The 12,176-nt window shown below is 37.8% G+C and overlaps 1 protein-coding gene across 2 annotated transcripts in view; it reads left to right on the top strand.

Annotated features, from left to right (window-relative positions):
• The first annotated feature begins 1,428 nt into the window (after positions 1-1,428).
• The window catches only part of LOC144970509 (uncharacterized), a 34,195-nt gene continuing 23,447 nt past the window's right edge, over positions 1,429-12,176 (top strand). Inside the window, exons 1-5 of one of the 2 annotated variants that reach the window (XM_078910224.1) lie at positions 1,429-1,507; positions 4,163-4,304; positions 4,785-4,987; positions 6,275-6,407; positions 7,424-7,631. In XM_078910224.1, coding sequence (XP_078766350.1) covers positions 1,497-1,507; positions 4,163-4,304; positions 4,785-4,987; positions 6,275-6,407; positions 7,424-7,631 — 697 coding nt within the window. In that variant the 5' untranslated portion in view covers positions 1,429-1,496. Of the gene's footprint in view, positions 1,508-4,162; positions 4,305-4,784; positions 4,988-6,274; positions 6,408-7,423; positions 7,632-12,176 lie in introns of those variants that run through there. The other variant, XM_078910225.1, reaches the window with a different exon arrangement.

Here is a 12,176-nt window from a genome sequence, read left to right as displayed (position 1 = left end):
TACAAGGGGTCCCTGGTCAACAGCAACATTTAACATGTAGGAAGGGACATGCCGCCTGTTAGGCGATATTACAATTTTTTCGGATATAGACAACGCTGTTAACGTTCAGGTACTCATTTTACATCTGGGTACGATGAGAGAATGTGAGTAAAGAGCCTTTTCCAAGGACTCAACTATGCGCCGAGCGCGATGCTCGAACCCAGGACCTTCCGATCCGAAAGCGAGTGTCATACCACATGAGCACATCTCCTCGTAAAGGGGTAATTTTATTTTCTCGAATTTATGAATATATAGATGTATAATTTACATGGTCAAATTTGCCAACCAATTTCACGACCTCCAAATGTATTCGAAAGTTCTTATGTATATAATATATATATATATATATATATATATAATATATATATATATATATATATACATATATATATATATATATATTATTTATTTATATATATATATATATATATTAATATATTAATATTATTATTCTGTCATATACTTAGAAACACGTATGTAAAATTTTGGCCAGAAAACTCGTCCTTCAAATATCAATCAATTAAAGTGACCCTAAATTTGAAAAAAAAAACAACAAAGAAACAAAAAAAAAAAAAAAAAAAAAAACAAAACAAAAAAAAAACAAAAAACAAACAAACAAACAATAAACCATCTCAAATATGGGACTTTCACGATGGAGAGAGTTTGGCAAGATGAGAGTCATTATAATCGATCGATATTTGAAGGACAAGTTTTCTGCCCAAAATTTTATACGTGTTGTTTCGGGCTTTTTTTTTTCAAGAATAAGCTAGTACATTATTACTAAAACCTTATAGTTACGATATACTGACACTAGAATTTAACATTATGTCTTGTATGTGTATAGCACTTTCTTGGCTACATTGCACTTATGTGACAAAAGGCATTTTTATCTTTTCAAATATCTTTTCATTTTCTTTTAATCTCTTTTATTTCAGATAAATTATTAAGGTGAGTCCCGACTTGTCAAAATTTCTGAAAACTAAAACTTCCTTATAAATGGATAAAGATCTCTTTCAAATCTTTGGTTTGACTCGATTCGATAACTTATGTCATACGATAATGGAAGTAGATAATTATTTTTTTTTCTGCTAAAAAGTAAATAGCGTGTTTTAACAGTTTCTAGCAGTACATAGGTACACAGTGCTTGACTAGGAATGACAATGCCAAAAAATCTTGCTCTGGAGACAAGCCTGACCGGTTAGGAGGATGAGTGACCCTCGACTCCGCTGTCCAATGTCCACTGGCTGTCCACCACCCTGACGTAGAGACCAGGTACCCCTGGTGGAACAGCCGGGTCTAATTATAGCAACACTGTCCGTTGTTCCGCCATACCCCACCGACCTCCCCCCTCCCCCCTTCGATAAGAAGTCAAGAAATTCTCTCATGCCTGTCTTTGATATGGGGAGAAGAATAAAAACCTGTTTTGGGGTGATAGGTTTTTTCTTACGACTGACAGGATGACGCTCAGGTAGGAGATAATATTTTTTATCAAATTTATAGTGATTTAAAACTAATATTTCATATTTAAAAATGTCACCAGTTATTAGCATTTATCTTACTTTAATCAATTGAATTTATTTTGAGTCTTGTCTTTCTATTGTCTTTCCTTTATAATCGATTGTCAAACGACCAGTGCCGATTTGATTGAGGAAGCCGTCATTTTGAGAAGGAAAAGAAAAACGACAGTGAAACCTCATAGTTTTATATAAAGTTTTCCGCCTCTATCCTTATAAAATATCGCAATAACTGTTAATGTTATAAGTTTAAACCTGTGTACTCCTTTCAATTATTTCACAATAGCTAGACTTCTTGTTTGTTATATTGTTTATTCCACGAAGATCAATTCCTAAATCCTATTATATGTTATCGTGACACATATAAACAACAACAACAACAACAACATACACACACACACACACACACACACACATATATATATATATATATATATAAATATAGCCAACACACATGTTCATACATAGCCTGCACACACACACACAACACCCATACACACACACACATATATACACATACCCATACCAGTTATATAAGAAGCACAGATCCGTTACTACACGATACCTTGGTGACTATGCGAGTCAATTATTTATATAGGTGAGTATAAATTAGTATAAAAATACAACCCGATTTCTTTTATTTTCGACTACAACAAGACAACAATTAATTCACGCAATGAAGCATAAATTAGTAGAATTAACACGACGAAAGCCTTGTTCATTTAAAAATTTATCAAATAATTGAAATATATATGTATTTATATAGCGCAATTCCACGGGTTAGCCAAGCTCCATGCGCTTCACAAAGTTTTATTTATTCCCACAGCAGGCCATATTATGGAACGATATTTATTTTTCATACAGTATCCGTCGTCCGTTAGGTGCCCTCTATGTGCAAACACTCTTACATTACCCGTAACTGTCTGTAGCCAGGTACTCATTCACACCTGATTTGAGATGTCGTTGATAACGCTTAAGGTTTGAATTATTGACATTATGTTGTCTGACTTTTCAGTCTAGGCGTTATTCATTATTTTGGGAGTGAATATAAATATAATTTTCATCAATAGAGAACCAACGTGTGATGTAAAAAAAAAATGGTCAATATCTCTTTGGATGTGTAAAACCACTCTTCCAGAGGACTGAATACATACCTTGTGTCGCTATGTGATCTTGTGGTATGACACTCACTTTCGGATCGGAAGATCCTGGGTTCGAGTATCGTTCGGCGCATAGTTGAGTCCCTGGAAGAGACTCTTTTCGAACATTTTTTTCACCGTACCCGGGGTGTGAAATGAGTATCTGGCCGTTAACAGCGTTGTTTCTGTCGGAAGGAAATAATGCAAAATCGCCTAACAGGCGTCATGCCCCGTTCTACATGTTACGGGTTGATGTTGGTCAGTGACCCCTTTTAAAGCGCTTTAAGTACGTTTCGTGGATAGTACTCAATAAAAAAGCTCATTTTTTCCATACAGACCGAATATTCATTTTATACATTAATTACCTTTGACTTGACATTTTGAGACTATTTGCTACATACAGTTTGCAATCCATCGTATCAAAACGTTGTTACAATATGGGGATAAATAGGACCCCCCAAATTTGAACTTAGAAATAAAATGGTGGATAATACGGAATTCGAATGTTTGGCAATGCAAGAATTTTTTTTTCTCCACTAGAACGAAGAGATATTAATCCAAAGTTTCATATTTGTGGCTATATATTATTATTGTTACAGTGAATGGCATAATCAGTCGGATTGTGAAAAGGTTTGAACTGAGATATTGCGTCGATTGAAGACATTCTTATTCCGACAGGCTTTCTTTTGATTATGTGTATAATTAGCGTTGTTCGTGTGCTGTGTTAGGGCTTCATTATTAAGTTAATCTATGTTATGCGCCCAGAGCCCTCCTGATGAAGGGATGTTTGGCGCACTATAAATCTATACCATTATTATTATTATTATTATTATTGCCAAGTTTAGTTAGAAGGTCACTTTTTATCAAAAAGGAGTTCTTGTCATAAATGAATGATTAAATCAACCCTTCTTGTACATCGTCGGGAAATATCAAAGCATAGTTTCTTTCACTTGTAAATATTTTTTACAACTAGTCAAGTTGAAAAAGCATGAAATTTGAGAAACGTTGCTGGATACATTTCCCATACATCTGACTATGAAAATCATGAAAACATCACCCGATTTACTTCAAATAAAGATTAAAGTTCTCCAGGGAGCATATCCTTTCAGAAAATGAAAAAAAAATAATTCAAATCCAAAATGTTCTTCTTCCGACTGATTATGTCAAAAAATAAATAAATAAGATAAAATTCCTTTTATTCATCCAATAGAGGATATTTGTCTCTAGGGTCTATTCTAAGGAAGAATGTAATAACCCAAGCGTTAGCCGCAGTGCAGCGCCGCAAATTGAGCTAGGGCGAGGTGACTGGCTCAAGTAAACAGCGCAGCGGCGGGAGATCGAACTCGGTACCTTTTAAGCACGAAGCAAAGACCGTACTGCTGAGCCACTCTGCCCCTAGGTAGGTGACATGGTAGGTCACATTAATTTATAATCTAGATAACAAATATTTATTTTCTCTAAATTTCTCAGGTTACTGGTATGCCTGAGTGTGGCATTGGTTGTATGTCATTGCCACAAGGGTGATTCAGACAGGCAGAAAAGGTTGTACCCGACACGTTGCTACCCCGGAAGCCATTGTTACCCCGATCATGAGGATATCGCTGATTTCGATGTAAGTTGGGTTATTCAAGTATAAAGTAATAAACAACAAATGAATATAACAGATTCAAAAAAAAAAAAAAATACCAAACACGGAACGTTTCGGGCTCAAAACCCATCTTCAGCCAACAAAAAAAAAATCAATAAAGAAATAAATACATTACTGAATTTCAGATTGAGGACAGAGATATTTTGTAGGTGACCTGTAAAATGAGTACCACGCCGTTAACAGCGTTGTCTCTATCAGAAAATAAAATGTAACATCCCCTAACATGCGTCATGTCTCTTTCTATATGTTACGTGTTGATGTTGGTCAGGGACCCTTTGTAAAGCGCTTTGAGCACGTTTAGTGGATATCGCGCTATATAAAAGCTCAAGCTTTTTTTGTGACGTGTGTTTTCATGGAAATATGAGAATCATTTCTCTTAGTTTTGCTCGTTTTTAAAATAACATTCTTTATCGTCTAATGACTTTTGTCCATCATAATATTCAGGCTTCCCTATCTGGGTCAGTGGCCGTTCCTTTCGATGTCCAATATCCTTCAGCTATCTCCATGGTCAACCAGAGAAGGACAAGAATGCCCGGTATTGTTGTAAGAGCTGCTACCATTCAGGACGTGCAGAGGGCTGTACTCTTTGCCAGGGAATTTTATATGAATGTCGTCACATCCGGTGCTGGCGTAGACTACCAGGGGAGGTAAGTTTTCAGAAATTCTAATGGCGAAAGTTAACTTAAGAATGTCCAGTATTGTTGTCACAGATTCTACCATTGAGATGTACAGAGGGCTGTCCTCTTTTCCAGGGAAAATTTCTATTTGTAAGTCGTCACATCCGGTGCCCGTGTTGATTTCTAGATAGAGGAGATAAGTTTTAAAAAGTTCTAAGGGGAGAAAATCAATCAAAGGAAATACTTTTTTGAAGAGTTCCAAGTAGAGCAAAAGATGAATCAAAGATGTCCGGTGTGTAGCTTCTACCATTCGAGATGACCAGATGGCTATACACATTGCCTGAGAGTTATATCTCCCGTACAAGCTTTTAGACTAACTGGAGAGGTAAATTGCTAGTCAATTACAAAGGCAAATAATAAATCATTAATACCCCGTGTCGTAGTCTTTTTTTTCAACTTGCCCGGGAGTCCAATACGAATGCACAGCTGCCTACTTGAAATTTCAAAAATGTGTGGTTTCCAAAGGGAAAAAAATTTAAAAAATAACTTTACATAGCATTAGAAATAAATAATTTGTTCTCGGCGTAGTCTAAAAATGCTCCAAAGTCCTGAATATAGGTTCTCAGAAGCCATACTTTCTTTCCCAACAAGATTTATTGAGTCAAAGAAACCTATGCAGCTCTGTAGCTGGAGCCAAAAATTCGTATTTCACCTAATTTTTCGTAATATTATGTATGTCTGCGAAAGTCTATTTTAGTACGGGAACAGAACAGTGGCCCCTGACAAAAAAGGAAAAATATAAATGCTCTTTACAAGTATCATGTCTATTTAAGTATTGGTTTTTGCTGGCTTAGTAGTCAACTAAAGCGTTTTGAGCAGGCTAAATGGATTTTGCATTCATATAAAAGTTCAAGTCAATCCTTTTTTTTCCTCATAAAAAAAAAATAGTATAACACCCGATTCAGTAAGCCGACAACAGACACTGTGTATTTTGGGGAGGTAACCCATGTAATTTATTCACCTTCATAAGTGCCAAAGTGATTCTTTCCCTTGGATAGTTGTATCCGATAAAAAACAGATAACGATGTGTGCGTATGAATGAATGGTGTTTGACACTACAAGGACAAGATTGAGAAGAGAATTGGCAGGGATGAAAGATGAAGATGATCATAATGATGCTGAAGATGATGATGATGATGATGATGATGATGATGATGATGATGATGATGATGATGATGATGATGATGATGATGATGAGGATGATGATGATGATAATTATTACCAGAACATTATGACTTTGAACTTTCCTTCAAACAGAGGCACATACGACGGGGCTCTTCGCATTGATGTGTCTGGTCTCAAGACCATCTCGACCTCTAACCTCAACTTCAACATAGCCGGCACTGTCACTGCGCAACCGGGAAACACCTGGGGTGAAATTTACGACGCGGTAAGGTTTTCAATTTTCACCATGAAGTTAAAAACAAATAATAAAAAACTGAGCTTTCATATAGCGCAATATCCACTAAACGTACTCAAAGCGCTTTACAACAGATCCCTGGCTAACAGCAACACTTAACATGTAGGACGTGACATGACGCCTGCTTGGCGATATTACAATTTTTTCAGACAGAGACAAAGCTGTAAACGGCCAGGTACGAGTTTTACACATGAGTACGATGAGAGAATGTTAGTAAAGAGTCTTTTCCAAGGACTCAACTATGCGTCGAGGCTCGAACCCAGGACCTTCCGATCCGAAAGCGAGTGTCATACCACTAGACCACATAGCGCACAAAGTAAAGTAATCGTACAGAGTCATTAATTGATCTAAGTAGCATGGGTTATATAGGTTTCATAATTGTGAAGAGGATTGGTGTTTTTACTTGCATCCCCTTTGATAGGAGGATAGTACTTCCGCAAAGTACTTTCCACCATTCTAACAGTGATCCACTGGCAACGGCGTGGACAGGGCTGGTGGCGTTAGAAAACTATATTCTCGATTTCACCCGGGATCAATCTCGACCCCTTTGCGTGTGAATTCAGTGCTCTATCAATTGAGCTATTGGGACCCTATTTCACTCTAAGATGTGATAGAATTATTGAAATGATTCCCCCCCCCCCCTCCTCCTCCTCCTCCTCCTCCTCCTCCTCCTCCTCCTCCTCCTCCTCATTCTTCTTCTTCTTCTTCTTCTTCTTCTTCTTCTTCTTCTTCTTCTTCTTCTTCTTCTTCTTCTTCTTCTTCTCCTCCTCCTCCTCCCCTCCTCCTCCTCCTCCCAATTCCAGTCATATTCTCCTCCTCAACCTCCTCCTCCTCCTCCTCCCCCTCCTTCTCAGCCTTCATTTTCTTTTTCCTATTCCTAGAAGTAGCCAACCGTATTTAATGTTCTCCCTAGTTGATGGAGGTATATTTGGTGAATACAAATTAATAATTTTGAAAGAGGTATTTTAATTCCATTCCATCCTCAGGTCGAATCCACTGGCACAGGCCGTGTCGTGGTCGGAGGCAGCGAATCCTTGGACAGCGTTGATTTCTTCACCCTGTCTGGAGGTCTTGGCGTATTGTCTCGTACTTTGGGGCTTGCCGGAGACAATCTCATCTCAGCCCAAGTAGTCTTGATGTGTGGTCGATTGGCTACTCTCTCAGGCACCAGTGCTACCCTTACTGATCTTGATGGTAAGATTGTTATTAAAAAAAAAAAAACAAACCCGAATGCGCAAGAATTATTATGTCCCTATTTACGCCATGGGCCTGTTTTTTTCTGTTAAGATATGCTTCATAAATAAATGAGCTTTTATATAGCGCAATATCCACTAAACGTGCTCAAAGCGCTTTACAAGGGGTCTCGGGCCAACAGCAACATTTAACATTTAGCACGAGACATGATCCCAGTTAGGCGATATTAATTTTTTTGTCGGACAGAGACAACGCTGTTAAGGATCAAGTACTCATTTTACACATAAATACGGTGAGAGAATGTGAATAAAGAGCCTTTTTCAAGGACTCAACTATGCGCCGAGCGAGGCTCGAACCCAGGACCTTCCGATCCGAAAGCAAGTGCCATACCATGAGAACACATAGCCGCATTGATTTGTTTCATAGCCTTAAGCCACCCAAGATTTGTCCATAAAACAGTAGCAGTTAAATTTCTGAGTGTCTTTCTCCTAGACAGGTTACCAGCCAGGGCCTGCAATTTCTGCACAACAGTGTTAAAAAAATCTATTCAAAGCGTCTTTATCTTAGATACAGTTCCCTGTTGACGAGCACTATTTATTTGAATTATGGCCTAGGTTGGGGATTTTGGATGTTGTAATTTTGCGTCGGGGCCATAGCACATGCATAACTGAGTGACATCATCTCACCCCATCAGACATGCTTTCTTTTTCTTTCAGGTTATCCCGCATTTTGTAAGGTTGTCATAATGAATGCCGCATCTCCATGTACATCATCTTCCTCCAGGCCCAGTTGTTTCATATCACCCTTTACCCAATCCAACCATCTAGTCTTTGGGCGTCCCTTTTTCCTTCTCTCCTTCTAATTATGTCCAATACTGCCTTCGCACGTACCCCCTCTCTCGTCTCTTTACATGTCCGAACCTTTTCAATATATCTTCTCTCATCTTTATTGATACATTCTTCACTTCAGTCCACCATCGAATTCGTTCATTTCTCACTTTTTTTTTCTTGTCCAGCCAAGTGACCATCTCAATATCCTCATTTCTGCCGCCACAACTTCTTTATCTTGTTTCTTTGTTGTAACTGCTGTCTATAGTCCATATAACATTGCTGGTTTTACAACAGATGTATATATTTTCCCCTTCAGATTTGCGGAAATTCGTTTGTCATACATTACTCCAGTTACCTTCCTCCAATTATTCCAGCCTGCCTGTATCCTCTTCTTCACCCCCATCTCCTCATCAGACCTAAACACTATTACGGAAAAATCGTAGAATTACGAAATTTTGGCTCCAATTTCAGAACTTCATGAGCATCTCTAAGTCATTAAAACTTATTGAAAACGAAAATTGATGATAGACTGCATAATTTTAAAGGATAATGAAGTGTTATTTAATCACCGAGAGCGTATATTGTTGATATTTAGAGTTAAACATTGTGACTACAATTATTATCTCCTAAAAATTACAAATCAATTTTTCTTTAAGTAGACAGGTCTGTCTCAAGTCCTGACCTTAATTAAAATACAATATGTAAAGAATAGTTTACCTTTTTAGACTATATCAACAACACAATTTCCATAAAATGCGGCTTATGAGCTTTTTTATTGAGCTTTTATATAGCGCAATAACCAATAAATGTACTCAAAGTGCTTTACAAGGGATTCCTGGCCAACAGCAAATGTTAACATGTAGGACGAGACATGACATGACGCCTGTTAGGATATATATTGCAATTTTTTCGGGCAGAGACAACACTCTTAAGGGCCAGGTACTCGTTTTACACATGAGTACGGTGAGAGAATGTGAACTCTTACCCTACAGCCCTTCACACATTCTTCAGATGCTGTGTAAAATCTTTTTTATTCAGAAAATCATCGTGCTGTTATGTAGTCTTTTGGTATAACAATCTTCTTTGTACAGGAAGGTCCAGGGTTGATTCTCGCTCTAAGCGGCGTGTAGTTCTGTCCTTGGAAAAGTCATTCTAGCCATTTTCATTTCTAGAACAAAATTTGGTGATAGATCGTTTGGTTGTTTCGGCCAAGATTTGGAAGTAACTGCCACGTGGTGTGAGGGAGTGCAAGTCTTTACCTGCCTTTTAAAAAGAATCTCAAGACAAATCTTTACTATATATATGCTTTTATTGACGCTATGAATCCTTCATTTGGCTATGAATTCATTGCATTGCATTTTATTTTCACTTTTCACTCAAAATTGATTGTAAAGTGCCCAGAGCTTGTGTTTTACACGAGAATGAGCGCTGTATTATTATTATTATTATTATTATTATTATTATTATTATTATTATTATTATTATTATTATTATTATTATTATTATTATTATTATTATTATTATTATTTTCTTACCGTACTTTTAAATGAATAGGCGAGATGGCGTAAACACCATTATCTCTGTAGGAAAAATATCATAGTATGGCTTAATATGTTTCTTCTTGAGTGATGATTTTGGCTAGGGACCCCTGGTAAAGGACTTTTTAGTGGATATTTAAAAAAAAAGTAAAAGTAGTCCTTCAGAGCCATTTGAACCATGGAGCCGAAGTTTATCCCGGTTTCTATAGCGTGAAACGGACAATAGCAATCGCTTGCTATCCCTTACATAGGACGCTAGTCTATCGCAAAGTAAATTCCGCCAAATCTGACAGACTCAGCTACCCATTCACTGCAGGGTGGACAGGAGGGTCAATAGATAATCTCGACTGCACCCGGGATCGATCACGGCCTCTTTGCGTGTGAAGCGAGTGCTCTACCAACTGAGCTATCGGGACTTTTTAGTGGCAATTGCGCTGTATCAATGCTCACGTTTTAACTCTCTCTCCTTACCGGCCATTTTCCGTCACACCCGGGCTATACAAAATTGATTTATTTCACTCAACCACAAAATCTGTCAGGTGTGAATGAAACAGTGCAGGTCTTTGAGGTTCGATCACCTGTCGAGCCGGTTGAATTTGTTTAAACATATTTTTCTCATGTCTTCCATTCTGCTTTGCTCGGCACTGGTTCAAACACAGCTTTTTATATTGTTATATTCACTAAACGTGCTCAAAGTGCTTTACAAAGGGCCCCTAACCAACAACAACACTTAGCTTGTTGGACAAGACATGACGCCTATTAGGCGATATTACAATTTTTTTTTTAATCGACAAAGACAACGCCGTTAACGGCCAGGTACTCATTTTACACACGAGTTATGGTGAGGGAATGTAAATAAAAGTCTTTTCCAAGGCCTCATCTATGCGCCTATGTCTGACCAGATGTCTAAACGATAAAACTTTCATTCTTTTAACCCCTAAATTGAGCTTTTATTAAATTGAGCTTTTATAGAGCGCAATATCCACTAAATGTGCTCAAAGCACTTTACGAGGGGTCCCTGGTCAACAGCAACATTTAACATGTAGGACGGAACACAACGCCTATTAGGCGATATTACAATTTTTCGGACAAAGACAACGCTGTTAACGGCCAGGTACTCATTTTACACATGAGTACGGTGAGAGAATGTGAATAAAGAGTCTTTTCCAAGTACTCAACTATGCGCCGATCCCGAGGCTCGAACCCAGGACCTTCCGATCTTAAAGCGAGTGTCATACCACTAGACAACATAGCCGCACAATCAATTGTTCATGTCTTCCCACCAGCTTTTTTACAATCCGGGGGGGGGGGGGGGGGGGGGCGGCGAAGTGGCCGTGCGGTTAAGGCATTGCACTGTATTCCGAAAGGTCCCGGGTTCGAGCCCCGCTTCAGGCACTTTCGGTTTTTTTTTTTTTCTAGGCAAGATTCTTAGCAGCCAATTTGCTCGCTTGGACTACATGGGTGATTCCTGTTGACATTAGACTTCCTATTTGATGGATTATCTATATTCCTTCATGGAATGTATAGGCGACGGTATCTTATGATGACGTTGCGAGAGGGCATAATAATTTTATTTTTTTCCCATCCTGCATTAGCACAAATCAACTTAACCAAGGTCTTTAATTTATGACTATAAATTCAATTTATGCATATAAACCAACCCGACGTTATATCATTTTACACTGTGGGTCACACTTTAATTCTCCTTACCTGCTATTTTCAGAAGTATACCCGAAACTTCATACTCACCCAACACAAAGATAGATTTTTCAAACAGATAGTAACGAATAGGGCCTAAATTCTATTGTCTGTTCAGAAAAATGAGAGCTGCAACAAAGTGTCGAGTTTTTATTGCTTAACCCTTTCCTTACCACCCATAGGAAAATCGTCACATTTGTTACGATGCAACTGAAAATTTTCTCATTCTGATTTCTCTTGTACATCACAAAATTTAAAGAAATGCTTTGATTACAGCTATAACTACTAAACACTGTGTTGTAGAGCTCATTTTGATGAAAAAATGCACTTGTTACTTTTTTGTTTGATTACGAAACGTCTATTTTGTGTCGGGTGGGTGGGAATTTTCGAGGTAAATTCTAAAAATAGCTGGTAAGGAGAGAGTTAACTATAATTTTTTAAAATCAGAATAAGAAAATTGTTGGATGCATCGTTACGAA

Source organism: Berghia stephanieae, chromosome 4 (genome assembly GCF_034508935.2).
Source record: "Berghia stephanieae isolate SIO BIC M18660-M18661 chromosome 4, UCSD_Bste_1.3, whole genome shotgun sequence".
Taxonomy (NCBI): domain Eukaryota; kingdom Metazoa; phylum Mollusca; class Gastropoda; order Nudibranchia; family Aeolidiidae; genus Berghia; species Berghia stephanieae.
The sequence above is the reverse complement of the archived record's forward strand: the minus strand, read 5'-3'. Positions and strand labels throughout refer to the sequence as shown.